Raw genomic sequence first — 15,006 nt, 5'->3', positions numbered from 1 at the left:
ATACAATAAGGCATACAAAAAAAAGTAGATGCTCTCATGTAACAACCAATGTGTGCTAAAATAGTAGTTCTAATTAAGAAGAAAAGATTTAGGCCCTAATAAAAACTCAATAAAAGGTTCCCTTTCAAGGCGGTAACTCAACATTACGTCAGCTGTGACATATATGGGAACTCCTCCCTTCTCCACTTTCGCTGAAATCTTATGGGCTAACGCCAGCTGGGGCCAGCTGGCCAATTGATGCAAAGCATGCAAATACTGACAGGTACGCGGGCAGTATAAATTGCATGGGCGCGACAATTACCTCAGAATCTCTTTCTTCACACTTAAATCGTTGTGCTACAACTCAACCTACGGAATTCTATTGGTCATCGTAGAAGGTGCAATAAGAAGATTCTTACCTTTCTTCTCAGCATCCGATGGCTTCTACTTGCCGGATCTGTTCTGGCCCTTTCCCTTTTCTGAGCCGCCCGACACCCATCAGTTTTGTGTCGCCTGCTTGGGCGCTTCCTCAGGTTTGCTTTCGAAGGCACGGCTTATCAGTACTCAGTGCTCTCGTTCGGACTGGCCCTAGCCCCTCGCACCTTTTCGAAGTGTGTAGACGTGGCGCTTTCTCCCCTCAGATCTAGCGGAAAGCGCATCCTGAATTATCTGGACGACTAGCTGATTTTAGCCAACTCGATAGATGTGCTAATCGGTCACGTGGAGACGCTGCTTCGCCATCTGGATAAGCTGGGACTGCGTGTGAACACGCAGAAAAGCGTGTTTATACCGAGTCAGACTATATTTACATTTACATTTATTCAGCTGACGCTTTTATCCAAAGCGACTTACAATCGCTATATGTCAGAGGTCGCACGCCTCCGGAGTAACTAGGGGCTAAGTGTCTTGCTCAGGGACACATTGGTGTATCACAGTGGATTCGAACCCGGGTCTCTCACACCAAAGGCATGTGTCTTAACCACTGCGCCATCCCCACCCCATATATATGGAGATAATCTCATCGAATCTGCGCCGTTTCAGATTGGGCAGGTCTGTTTAACTGAGGGAATTTTAGAGGCTTCTGGGACTGATGGCGGTGAGATCTTCAGTGTGCCATCTGGGCCTGCTGCATATGCGGCCGCTGCAGTTTTGGCTGAAAACTCGAGTTCCGCCGAGGGTGTGGTCTTCAGGCCACAAGAGTATTACGGTCACTCACAGTTGTGTCTGCACTCTGAGACCGTAGAGAAACCCGGATATGTTCAGCCCGGGAGTTCCCTTGGGAATAGTGACGCAGCGCAGCATGGTCTCGACATACGCGTCAACATCAGGCTGGGGAGCAGTGTGCCTGGGCGTACCTGCCTCAGGCCTGTGGTCGGAGTCACAGAGAGAGTAGCACATAAACCGTCTGGAATTGGAAGCAGTGTCCTTAGCCTTGAAGGCTTTTCGGTCAAAATTGGAGTGGCAACATGTACTGATTCGAACCGACAACACGTCTGTGGTCACGTACAATAAATCGCCTGGGCGGCGTGCGCTCCAGAGCTCTGTTCAAAAAGGCAGCGAGTCTCCTGTTGTGGCCGGACCGACACTTTCTCTCCATAAGAGCGGCGCACATCCCCGGTATCGGTAGAACAGATGTCTCATTGGTCTAGTTCCGCCTATCAGATTCGAATACTCTTAGCGGCGCGGCTATTGGATAGAACTGTTTTGCTACGTGTGAGTGTGGTTTGACCCCGGTTCAGGGCTTATCTTCACTGCTCTCACGGCGGGATTTATTACAGTTCCCATATACATCACAGCTGACGTAATGTTGAGTTACCGCCTTGAAAGGGAATGTTTCCGGTTACTATCGTAACTTCCGTTCCCTGAAAGGCGGGAGCAAGACATTAGGCTTGTTTGAGATGCGCCTTGCCTCGCCTGAAATGTAGTCGAGAGTAGGCGGCTGCAGTGAGAGGAGTGAAAAAAACGCAGACAAGCCGGACAGTTCTCGCTTCTCACAGTGGATTTGACACCTGCGAGATCAATGATGGATATCGCGGGATTCACGCTTGTGCACAGTGTTGCTAATAAATTGGATGTAATTTAAGTTCTGTTGCTTTTATATGAAAATAAATATAATGAACAAGACACCCAAAGTAGGCCTACTTGTTATTTAATTCCATTCAAAATAAGTGTTTATCAATCATTTTTTCTTTAATACGGACATACAGGTAGGCTATGTGTTTTTATATATATATATATATATATATATATAAAATGACATTGCATAACCAATAGAGATCGCACTGTCCGAGATTTTGGGAATATTCACACATAAAATATACACATAAAACATGATATCCGAGTTTTAAAATCAAACATTTTAAAAGAGAACAATGCATCACGGTTGTTTAAACCAATCAACATTAAGCTGTGTCGTCAGCAAGTCGTTTCCCATCATGCTTTGATCAGCGCAGCCGGTGGAGAGCAACTGCGCGCGACTGCAGAATCCAACACGTGCGCCTTGCGCTCGCGAGAGTTTTTAGACACACGTCAGCATGACATCAGAGCAAGGCGGACCGCACTCGGACACATTTCTAACCATCACCGGTGATCGGTTCTGCGCATCTCAAACAAGCCTATTACGTTAGCCGCCGTGGTCGCTGTTTGATCAGCTGTACTAGCGTTCAGTCGTGATTCTGACGTAATTGTCACGCCCATGTAATTTATACTGCCCGCGTACCTGTCAGTATTTGCATGCTTCGTGTCAATTGGCCAGCTGTCCCCAGCTGGCGTTAGCCCATAAGATTTCAGCGAAAGTGGAGAAGGGAGGAGTTCCCATACACGTCACAGCTGACGTAATGTCTCTTTACCTCCTTTCAGGGAACCAAGGTTACGATAATAACCGGCGACGTTTTCTATTACAAGTGTGATCAGATGTTTTGCAATGGTAGTTCAGAAAATAGGATCAAGTGGCGTTCTTTTATTTTTCTTACAAATTAGCATACAATAATAATTAATTAATTATAATAAAATATATATAAATAATAAAATAACATATATAGCCAGCTGTTTTTGTTTGAGTGTTTTTGTCCAACATTTTAATAATGCATGTTATCTGAGAAGGAAGGCTAGATTTAAACTTTCTTGCTTTTTACAACTTTGGGAGTGTTTATGGGCCATTATCAATATTGGCTTGTTCACTTGGGTTTTCTAGTCTATATAAAGCTTCTTTTGGAGAAAATGTAATATAAGAGCTATATCAAGAGATGATTTATTAGAAATGGAAATTCATGTCACGGTTCCTGATATGGTACATTTATTTAGGCTCACTTTTCCTTTATAATAATACATATTTTCATACATGCCCATCAAAATTTCACATACTCTGAGGTTTACCAGTTTGAGAACCTCTGTACTAAAATATACCAGATAAGTTGATTACATGATGGCTTTCTATGATTTAAGTTTTAATAATGCGACAGATCATATTAGTTAAACAAATATAAAATATTTCACAGAAATAACCAACACAATTTACATAATTCTTAGAGAACAAAGATTTATTTTTATCCTAAACTAGAGTCTTGTAAAAAAAGAAAAAAAGGATTGTCAAGGCCTTATTTTAAGACATTTGTCATGTCTTAAAATCATAAATATTCTCCAATTCTTTAAAAAAACATGACCTTAGACTTAAAAAATGCTATTAAAAATGCTACATATCAAGTATAACATTTAAATAACAAAAATGCAGTAATTGACAAGTCACGCTGTAACTGTAAGGGAGTGCCAGATATTACAGCAGATTATGAAGCTTGTTTTGTCGTGATGTAACAGTACTATGAACTAAATGACAACTAAAAGGAAAGATAGCTGTTGGAACAATACAGTAGCTGGGATTTGAAAATGTAAAAACAAAAGTATAGCCTAATGGAAATGTGTGTGGTCAAACATTTGTGTATTTTTCAGCCTTGTGTGGCATTGATTCACTTTAATACATTAGAATAATGCTTGCTTTTATTGAGGACATTTGGTATTACAGGGATCTCCTGACTGGAAAAGTCCATAAACACTAACCAAAGGGAACATTGACAGGGCACCTAACATAGAGCCCAGCTGCACCACAGCTCCACACCACACGAGGGCGCTGTGCCCTTCATCTCGCAGGATCACTCCGATAATCACCTTCACATAGGACAGAGTGAGGACAAATATGACCCAGGTTATGACCTAAAGATCAAGGGAGAAAGAGAAAATAGAGATTATGTGATGCTGTTGCCCTCACATTACATTTGTGCTGAAATATGTAGTACTGTGCACTGTAGTGTATATGATGAATTTCTAACACATGTTGTAAGAGTTCTAACATACAATCTAACATACAAACTCCTTTAAAACAAGGTAAATGCCAGTGCCAGTAAATTTAATTTACAGTCACATTAACAGGTCTAAATGAATGCTTGCAAAATATGGAACAACTACCACCAATGGAAAGCATGTGTGTGAGAACCTTACAATGAGTGCTGCTCCGAGGTCATGATCGATCAGCAGAGGGCAAGGGCTTAGTGCTGCCATGGCCATTATATACGCTCCAAACCCTGTGCCTGTCACTGTCAGAGCCGCCATCAGCACCAGAGACCTTGGACATAGTTACGTAGTTGGATGAATTTGTATAATAAAAGCATGTCAGCCAGTCAAACATTTCTTGGAAATTTGAATTTGAAAAAAGTTGAATTTTAGGGCTGCACGATTATTTGCATATTAACATGAAATCGCTTATTGTGATTATTATTTTTATGCGCAGCTTATCAATGACGTACAGATCTGTGATCAGTAGTATATGCTGCTCCATCTGAAAGCACTGCGAGTTTGAGTCGCTAACAACATGCATTTGAAAAAGCAACACGGGTCAAACATCTTTCCAAACATGAGAAGCATTTATGAACCTCTTGTCCAACAAAAGGCAACATTTAATAAATCAAAGCGTTTCAATATTCTGGTTATTCAGCTTCAGCGATAGTATGATGCCCATTGGGATTTCCTGAATTGATGCAAGTTATCTACTTCAGCGGGGCCGTATTTGGGGCTGCGTTCTAATTCACTTTTAGACACGCATTTGCAAACTTCCCTAGCACTTCCCCTCGGGGGAATCCCCGCCGCCATTTGGAAGTGCGCTCCACATCGTGAAGTGGGCGAGGGAAGTTTATATGCAGACAGTCTACTACTCCGATGTACACTTCAAGGAGCTCTAGATACCACAATTTAACTTGATTGGGATGTCATAGCAGATTGCACTTTACTGAAGTGTTTGATATATTCATTATTTTGAGAATTAATCGCATAAAATTACATCATATATTAATTATGTTAAGATTTAATACATTTTAATACGCATAATACTTTTGATATACTATCGATTTTCTTTTCGTTTGTGTAATTTTATTTTTCTCCAACAGCTTATACACCTATATAATTTTAGATATTTTCTCCAACAGTTTTTATGCATATAGAATGGTGCATAAAACAAATTCATAAGTAAAAAAGGGGTTTAAATAATAAATCAGCTTCATAGTGAATTCCAAGTGATCAAGGGCTTAGTGCGTCTCATTTAAACGTTATGCACGAGTTCCGGCAGTAGTGGGCACTTGTGCTACGTAAGCAATGATGCACATCCGAGTCCACGAGACGGAGGGAAGATTTATACTTCTGCGTCGGACCTACGTTACATTTTTGGAGAGGTGCACGTCAGGGTATGCCGTAGGCTACAAGTGCTACACACAGCCTACAGCCTACGGTGCATCTGACCAATCACAGCCCTTGTGGTCTACGTCGCCTCGATGCGTAGTTACAATTTTTTGGAGGTGCACGTCGAGCTACGGCGGAGGGGTTCGCGGCGACGCAGAGGGGTCTGCGGGGGTACGCCGTCGATTCGACGCAGAAGCATAAAACAGGCTTGAGTTAGACGCAAAAGTAAAAATTGGGCTTTAGCAAATGTAAGGGCATATTGGGAGTGGAACGCAGACTTGGAGTGTCTGTACGAGAGGGCCCTTTTTGAAAGTTTTTGAAAATGATACAGTTTTAGCACAAAATATGCCCTTTTGAATTTTTTTATATATATAAATATATATATATATATATATATATATATATACACACACCCTACAAAAATGCAAATTTGTAAAAACGGTGACGTCATGCGCATGCATATTACTTGTTCAGTCCATAGGCAAATAGTTTTTCTTTACAAAGTGACATCGCCAACTACTGGCCTGGCAGCATAACAGCATTTTTAGTCGTTTTTGCAGACCTGTGTATTGTCGTGTTAACATACCCTTAGTGCTTTACCATAGAGCAATTTTTAGGGCTGGCCGAATTGATGATATATAACAATGATGCAAGTGATCCTCCAGACTTTAGATCTATTCTATACTGTGTTAATGTTGTCTAGCATATAAATCAGGACATCACTGACTCATCAGCGTTCAAAATATGGTTTTATATTTTCTAGTAAACAATTCACAGCATCAGTGAAGATTCAATCAGTTGTCTTAAGTGAAAACTTGCCAGTTATCAAAGAGACTGAGGTGAGTTTAACATTTTCCAAATTTAATTTAAGTCATTTAAGTGACTTTGTTAAGAAATATAGGGTATGGCTTCAATTTTAATTATTAGCATCTCTAATTTCAGACAGATTTACTATAGCGTGATGGTGTTACTTACTGTGATAAATAATCTTATTATGGAAAAGATCAGGCTACACTGCATTATTGCATGCATCTCCTAGGAGTCAAACTCATGATCTTGGTGTTGCTCACACCATGCTCTACTGTTTGAGCTACAGGAAGAGAATATTGACGTGTAATCAAAGTTTTAGTTTATAAATATTTTTCTCACCTGATTGGTACAAACAAGGCAATGAAGCATGCCACTGGATTCGCAACTGAGGACAAAGTGGCTGCAAGATGATAGGCTTGATTTCCATATGGCAAACATGAGTATGACTGAACTGAGGGCAGGACTGCATTGGTCAATGCATTGACCCAGGCCAGAACTACAAAAATGAATACCAGCTCTGTTCTGCTGTAGGTTCCTTTTCCAAATGAGCTGTAGCGCTTTATCACTGGTCCTTCTGGGAAATCCAGCATGGGTGTCTGTTCTGGAGTTTCACTGTTCGAGGTTTGACTTATATCAATCTTCTCCACCCGCTGAGAATCATCAATATAACCTTTGCTCTTGTGTTCCCGTTCCACAGCCGGGTGGAGATTGAGTAACAGGAATGCACCCAGGCACACCATCATCATCGCACTTAGGAAAAGGAAGAAAACCTGAGCGGAGAAGTTGGCCGGCTGGTAGTGTGCCTGTAGTTCTCCATCGAAGCCCCAGGATGAGTTCCCCATGCTAAAATTTGCATTAGTACTTGCATTTTTACAGTGGACTACCCCTACACCTTGGATAAGAGCCACCAGCGCTGGGACCAGACCACTCAGACCTTCTCCAATGAAGTAGGTGGTGAGGTACTGAGGCTGTAGACGCATCATGAAGGGTAAAAAGGTGACGGATGAGGTGCAGTCCACAACAGACAGTAGGAAGCTAAGGGACAGTAAGGCAGCACTATGTTCACCACCTCCAAAAGTAAGCGTGCGCTCCCAGAGGAAAGCCAGGAGTACAGTGGCCACCACACCAACCATCACAATCGTGTAGATAACGGGCCGCTCGTCCAGCACGCCCGGTCTGAAGCGGTGCATGAGCGTGATGAAGAGAGGGCCAATGTTGGCCATCTGGATAATTATTGTGAGATAGGAGGGAAGGTACCAACCCTCAGGAATGGCAGGGACAATCAGAGGTAGCTCCACCCACATCCCATTAATGGCCACCCATGATCCAATGCCAAAAAGGCACGCCAAAACATGTGTGAACAGTGACATGATGAAGGCACTGATGTCCCAAAGGCAACTGGTTTTTAAAGGTTATCTGAAAGATGGGAGTACAGGTAAAGTGATTAGTTTTGCAATAGCCACTCCTGTTCTATGACTTTCAAGCAGTGTTTTGATGTCAGAAGTCAAAAATAAATGACAACAACTTATGCTTCACTAGGAATAACGGTCAATTTTATAATGGTTACTGAAATACCTCCAGAGGACGCAGCCTTTACTTTAAAACGAGACACAGTAAGCGATTCGGAAGACCTTGATTGGCTGGTTCAGGTGTTTAACATTAATGACACATACAGCAGCAGGAATATTAGACTGCTGTCCCTTTAAGACTCCAATATACTGACACATGCTTTTTCTTTCTCAACTGTTTACGTTCACTTAAGATATAACCAACTGTGTTGGATGGCTTTTAAAGGCTAAGTATGTTAAAAAATAGCCTACATTTTTATAATATGCAACAGTGGGGTCCCTTCACAGTCTCTTAATTTTTTACTAAGAGGTCTTGGGCTATAAAACAATTGATGATCTCTGGTATAGATGGAAAAAAAAAGAATTCTACTTGTGCACAGTAGGTCAGCACTCGGCCAATACTAAAAATAAAACAATACCAGTCTTTCTACAGTATATAAAGTTCAAAGTACTGACATTAGAACTGCTGTCTGACAGAGAGGTGTCTGCATTGCAACAATCAGCATGTGGTCTATGGAGAGTGTGTGTGGCGGCATATGGTATGCGGCTGTGTGTGTGAACAGTCTTATGCAAATATTCCTCTTGGTGGGATAATTAATTAATTAGGGCTGGATCTAAACTGCTGGAAAGTGAGCAAGATTAGACATCCCTGTGTTCATTGTGATGTTTGCCTTAGCATGCACCACTAATTACACTGAAAATATAATATTTGTAAAAAATCTTTTTACTCTAGCAAGTCCCAATTATTTGAGCAGTTCTCTGATATTTCGGTCTTGTTATTATTTGAAATCACGGTAGCACTTTACAATAAGGTTCATTGGTTAACATTAGTTAATGTATTAACTAACATGTACTAACCATGAGCAATTTGTTAACGTTAGTTAATAAAAAATACAGCTGTTCATTGTTAGTTCATGCTAGTTCACAGTGCATTAACTAATGTTAACAAGATTTTAAATAAAGTATTAAAGCAGTTCATTGTTAGTTTATGTTAATTAATGTAGGCCTAGTTAACTAATGAACCTTATTGCAAAGGGTTACCGAAATCACAGTTTGCGTCAGAGATGTCACATGACCTTTCCCATTCAAACTTAGTCCAAAGTCGAACAGCAACACAGATTACTTATAAACTCACTCACTACACATAATACTACACCAACAGTTGAATCACTTCTATATAAGTTATTCACTGTGAACACCTTTCTTGTTTTATGACATAACCGGTTCCTTCTACCTGATTGTATAATCAATTCACCACATTCACAATAACCAGTTGTGTTCATACCAGTGTCTGTGAACTCTCCAATGCCCTTGAATCTTTTTCTGGTTCATTGGTTCACAAAAAAACACACTTATGTTTACACACAAAGATACACGCATACATCCCACCTGATTCTCCTGAGGTTTCAGTAAATTCTGTCAGCGTGAGTTTGATCTATGTTTTTCTTGCTCCTGGGCTCTCTCTTACTCACCTGATGGGAATGATACCGCGCATGAGCGAGCTGTGTGAAGCAGGGGTCCTTTATCCCAGTGGGCTAACATTCAAGTCCATGTGCTCAACTGGCCGACGGAGAAAAGGGAAGGCAAGTGTGTGTGTGATGATGCAACTAATCCCTCCCCCCCCCTCTCTCTCTCTCTCTCTCTCTCTCTCTCTCTCTCTCTCTCTCTCTCTCATAACAACCTTGACGTTGATCGGAAACAGGAAGTGTATCTTATTACATGACAGAGGCTGAACTGACATTAACGATTCTTTAACCCTTGCTGTAAACTCACTCTATCAACAATTAAAAGTATTTTTATGTACTAAATACGGGTTAATACCCATACATGAGCAGCTCACAATTTTTTATTATAACATTTATTATAGCAACAGTTTTGGGAGGAACACATTTATAATTTGAGTCCCTCGGCATGACAAAGCCACACTTGAGAAAAAGTAGTGCACTTAATTGCATTTGTAATGTAAATTGAATTGTAATGTGCACTTGTAGTGTAGGCTACTTTAAAATTTAAAACACTTTCATTGCTGTTTCTTAAAACACTGACAAAAACAAAAGAAGTGCAATTTAACTACATATTTTAAAATCAATAATCTTTTGTCATGATTTAAAGTACAAATGTATACTTTAAATCATGACAAAAGATTATTGATTTTAAAATATGTAGTTAAATTGCACTTCTTTTGTTTTTGTCATACTAAATCACTTGTAAAGTACCTGATTAATTAACTGTAGTGCTTTATTTGATGTTACATTTAAAGTTGATAATTCCAGCTTCATCATTACAAATGAGTAATTACAAATATGTTTAATTGCATGATATAAAGGATTATTACATTAAAGTAGATTTTTGTCACAGTTTGAATGGTTGAAGCGAGGATTCAATTGCAGATAAATAAAGACTTTTATTAATAAAAATAAAGCAAAATACAAACAAAACTACCCCGTGGGGGAAACAAGACAGACATCAAAAATTACCAACTGGACTTTGGCAGGAACAAGAAACACGATTGTACTAAAGACAATGAAACAGCACAGGACTAAAAGGAGAATAAATAGGGAGAGCAAACAAAGCAGGACAGGTGGGCAAATCAATCAATAATCAGGCAACAAGATGTGAGGAGAGCACATACATGACAAGCCATGTGTTCACACCAAACATGACTAAAACACAAGCACATGGACAGTAAAATATATCACAAGCCATGTGCTTACACAAAACGAGACATGAACATGCAGCCTCTGTCACAAAACCAAGAAATAGACTAGACAGAAGTGACAGAACCCTGACAATTTTAGTTTACAATAAATGCTTGTCAGTACATTTAATCCATATTTCAGAGACAACAGAATTATGAAATTACATATAAAGCAAAAAAGCACTTTTAAGTTCAGCTAATTGCCTTTAATAAAAATTTAAACAATAGGCCTACATGTTTATTTAAATTGCAATCTCCATAATAAATACCGTTTTCAAAAGTATGCTGAAGTGTAACACTTCTTTCTCAAGGGAACACGGTCACTGCCTGCACCATTAACTCGTTTTTTATTTGACATTTAATTTTTCATTAGTTCTCAGTGAAAGGCAAACTGCAACATCTCAAAATTGTTATAAATGTGTGTAAATATATGATACTTTTTCTCATTCTTGTTGAAATGCAGCTGCATTAAAATATTTGTATAACAAAAGCCATTCCATTAAATGCTGATGTTTATTTATTCAGATATATCATTACGTTGTATCATTACAGATCTAAATATGTTTGGTCAGATACTTTACAGGATATATCCTAGGATCATAAAACTTTAAAGAGTGTCAGAGTACTGACTTGAATACGGACACATTTGGGATAACAGTGGTGAAAAATCAATGTAGTTTTGCAAAATGATTCTAACAAAATAAACATCATGCTTTTAAAAATCGATGCCTTGAAGCACTTCTAAAATAAATAAATAAATAACTCATCTCTGGTGGCTAAATGAATTAAATGCATTAAAATTTAATTTCAGAGGATCAATTTCAAAATCTTGTCACTCAGTCTGTCAACTTATACACACAATAACTGTACACATAATAGCTCTTTATATGTCTTTTAAACAATATATTTCATTATTTTTTATAGTTATGTTGATTGCTGTGGGTTGCGGTTTAAACTGGGTCTTTGTCATCCTGTTACTCAAGTCAAGTGCCAAGTGAGGCTTTAAATACAGTTCACTTATTGTATAAAGCTTAATGAGATCCTGAAAGCCTTTATTGTCACACAGTGGGAACCTACACACATGTGAAGCACAATATTATTTAGAAGCTCTGAGAAACTCCTGGCATTTGGAAACAAAAATACCAAAGGGAAAAGAAAAGGCTTGGCTGTCATACTAAATTTTATGAACAAATAAAGTTACAGTATAAACTGCACTGATCACTGACTGGTGCTCTGTTACTCTTGAGGATAACTCATAAATGTTATATTATTTATTTGGAGGACAGCATTTAACTGAGCATTTTAACATTTTACGAATTAATTACATAGCAAAAATGACTGAAAAGAAAACTCATCTCTTTCTATAGAAAGCTAACTATCATTTTGCACATTGCACTAGTCTGGTATGGTAGCACTACTTTTAATATAATTTCCTCGCTTTGCTTCTGCCTTATTTTCATATTTGTAACTTTATTCTTGTATTATTACAATTTGTTGAATAAAAGTGAATGAATACACGTAAATAAAGATCACATCAGCAAAAAGTACAATAGTGGCTAGAGGGGTGTCTGAAGGGAAATTTGTTTTTAATGGTCCTACAACTTAAATTTAAACATCAAAATATAAGCGAAATATTTTATATTTTTAAATATTTTGAGGGAGGAACAAAACACTAAACTTGGTTAAGGTATCGCTCTGACAACATTATTTGGCAAAAAAGGCAAATATAGCTACAGGTTTTAAAATGTTTTATAGAAAAACAAAAAGCTCACAGGAAAAAGCATAAATTGACTACAACATAATCAGTTATTAACATTTTGTTGGTTCTCTCATGTTTCGCATGTTCATACTTTCTTTGTATAACCAGGACAAAAATAATGCCGCACAATTCGTCATGTTTCGCGTTATCCCAAATAAAACACAATATGCTTACAAAATCTTTAGCACATTTTTAACAATATTAAAGAGAGCATGAAGATGTCAATTGTCCTAGACCGGACATCACTTTTAGCCACTATACTGTACATTTCAAGAAATAAATAATTCTTGATTTTTCTCAATACTTGAGAAAATGTTCCTCACCTGTTATTTTTAATTGCTGTATTCTTCAATCTATAAGACAGTGAGAGTCAACGCTCTGGATGAAGGGAAGAGCTGAATCGCTGCTATCAGATAGACGAGAGTAAGACGAGAGTAAAGCAGGAGGGAGTGTGTCAGACGCTTCATTTCAAGAGGCAGGACTGAGCCTGTGATTTCACAATGACAAAGGGAAAGTTTGCTTGAAGAAATAGTTCACTCAATATGAAAATCCTGTCATTTACTCACCTTTATGTCATTCCAAACCCATATGACTTTCTGAAAAAAACATCTTTCATGCAAACCTTTTTAATACAATAGCAGTTCATCAGTAAACATGTATTGGACCAAAAACCAGTCTATTTGGCTCATATCCCCTGAAGGCATCTGTAGCTCTATAATGTCAAACCCTGCATCGTGTTAATTGGTCATTTTTAAATTTAAACACCATAACAAATATGATCTGAGAACTTGGAACTTAGTATAAGTCATATGATATTTGAATGGTGTATTTGGAGCCTGATGGAAGTGGTCATTGTTTATGAAAGGCTGTTAGATTAAAGGTTCTCGAAAAACATTTTTCATCATTTCAAATTTACCATGAAATCAAAATTGACCACTTTTTATTGAATATTGCAGTATTTATTGTAAATGATTTTTCCGTGCACATCTTTATTTTTTTCAATCCATAATCTTGAATCAAAATAAGTTCCCCTCCCTCTTGCAGTGACATGTCTTCTCTTCTCTGATGACGAGGACGGGGCAACCTGAGATCCACCAATGGTGAACCACAACCATACAATTAATTCCCAATGGACAAAAGCAAGCCCCGCCCACATTTGTTCTTGTTTGAGAAGGCAATAAAATTTCACAATAGGGAAGAAAATGCTATCGCAACTTCTGTTTCATGACAACTTTTACTTTTTTCCCTAAAATTGTATGCACTGTATGTTGATTTCTTTGAATTATTTCCGTTGATACATGGAAAGTTCCTTTACACTGATGTGTTCTGGCAGTGAACTTTTTATTTCTATCTTCACCTCTGCCAAGAGTCCAGCTCCATGGTCACTTGTTCAGATTTGGCTTTTCTAAGGCCTCACAGCGAGAGTTGTCAACATTTTTAATACCCTTGAATAGAAATCAGTGTGTTAGCACACAAGGAATGTTGAGGCTAGAGAAGATGCGTTCAGAAGAAACAATTCCCAAAAACCTAAAACAGCCTTGTGTCAGACACAGCAGAATTAGTGCATAACTTTGGTGCGTAAATATTACAATGTCATTAAATGTATTAAAATGGTTCACTTTAAATCATGTAATGAACTAGACAGGAACAATAGCAATCTGTCAAACAGACAGCAGCTCTTAAAGGATTTGTTCACTTTTAAAAAAAACTTTTGCTAATAATTTACTCACCCCCATGTCATCCATGATGTCCATGTCTTTCTTTCTTCAGTCGAAAAGAAATTAAGGTTTTTGATGAAAACATTCCAGGATTTTTCTCCATATAATGGACTTCAATAGGAACCGAACGGTTCAAGGTCCAAATGACAGTTTCAGTGCAGCTTCAAATGGCTTTAAACGAGACCAGGCGACGAATAAGGGTCTAATCTAGCGAAACGATCGGTCATTTCAAAAATAACTAAAAAAGTTTAAGTTTTATAAGCACAAATGCTCGCCTTGCTCTGTTCTGTGATATGCGTTCGTTTCAACGTAATTGCGTATTACGTGACGTCACAAACGCGCATCACAGAACAGAGGATTCAGAAAAGATAAAGGAAACTTGCAACCCTAGTTTTCTACCCAGCTAACAAAACTATGTTCTGTTTTGCTAATGTTCCCATTAAGATATATGTATGTATTTTTCTGAATGTTCTCTGAAGATTTAAAATGTCTGTTTTTTTTAAATGTTTTGAAAACATTCTATTTTATCATTTTGCAAACATTGGAATGTCGAAGAATGTTCAGAGAACATTCAAAAGTAACCAAAAGTAAACATTTAAAAAGCATTAGATCAAGACATTTCAAGAAGAAAAAAAAAAGTTGAATGTGATGTTAAATAATGTTGTAACATTTTGAGAACACTATTAAATGCCAGATAACTTTTAAAAAATGTTGTGTTAATGTTACTTAAAGAGTGTTTTTTTCATAACTTTG

General features: G+C 38.3%; 1 protein-coding gene and 1 long non-coding RNA gene across 3 annotated transcripts; both read right to left on the bottom strand.

Moving 5' to 3' along the window:
- Positions 1-3,500: 3,500 nt before the first annotated feature.
- slc52a3-2b (solute carrier family 52 member 3-2b) lies at positions 3,501-9,739 on the bottom strand. 2 transcript variants are annotated; one of them, XM_077206407.1, is made up of 4 exons: positions 9,551-9,739; positions 6,850-7,926; positions 4,471-4,594; positions 3,501-4,185 (listed from the first exon to the last, which is right to left on the bottom strand). In XM_077206407.1, exons 2-4 carry the CDS (start codon positions 7,878-7,880, stop codon positions 3,973-3,975), a joined length of 1,368 nt encoding a protein of 455 aa, XP_077062522.1. In that variant the 5' UTR covers positions 7,881-7,926; positions 9,551-9,739; the 3' UTR covers positions 3,501-3,972. The 2 variants fall into 2 exon arrangements, with proteins under 2 accessions (XP_077062522.1, XP_077062531.1); XM_077206416.1 differs by having other exon boundaries at positions 9,468-9,687.
- Positions 9,740-10,462: 723 nt separating this feature from the next.
- Positions 10,463-14,577, bottom strand: LOC143714920 (uncharacterized). Its single transcript, XR_013195651.1, has 2 exons — positions 14,266-14,577; positions 10,463-13,980 (listed from the first exon to the last, which is right to left on the bottom strand). It is a non-coding gene; the product is annotated as an uncharacterized LOC143714920 (long non-coding RNA).
- Positions 14,578-15,006: the final 429 nt, after the last annotated feature.

The sequence above is a fragment of the Siphateles boraxobius genome, unplaced genomic scaffold (genome assembly GCF_051911475.1).
Source record: "Siphateles boraxobius isolate OS27281-9 unplaced genomic scaffold, OSU_SipBor_1 12, whole genome shotgun sequence".
In the NCBI taxonomy this organism is placed as follows: domain Eukaryota; kingdom Metazoa; phylum Chordata; class Actinopteri; order Cypriniformes; family Leuciscidae; genus Siphateles; species Siphateles boraxobius.
This window is presented reverse-complemented; position numbering and strand designations above follow the sequence as displayed.

Bases quoted from the DNA above. Each gene is read 5' to 3' on its own strand.
- slc52a3-2b (XM_077206407.1), bottom strand. From the start codon at position 7,880: ATGTCACTGTTCACACATGTTTTGGCGTGCCTTTTTGGCATTGGATCA. The intron at 4,595-6,849 runs GTGAGAAAAATA...ACTATGTCCAAG, and splicing joins GCCTTGTTTGTACCAATCAG to GTCTCTGGTGCTGATGGCGG. The intron at 4,186-4,470 runs GTAAGGTTCTCA...CTTGATCTTTAG, and splicing joins ACCTCGGAGCAGCACTCATT to GTCATAACCTGGGTCATATT.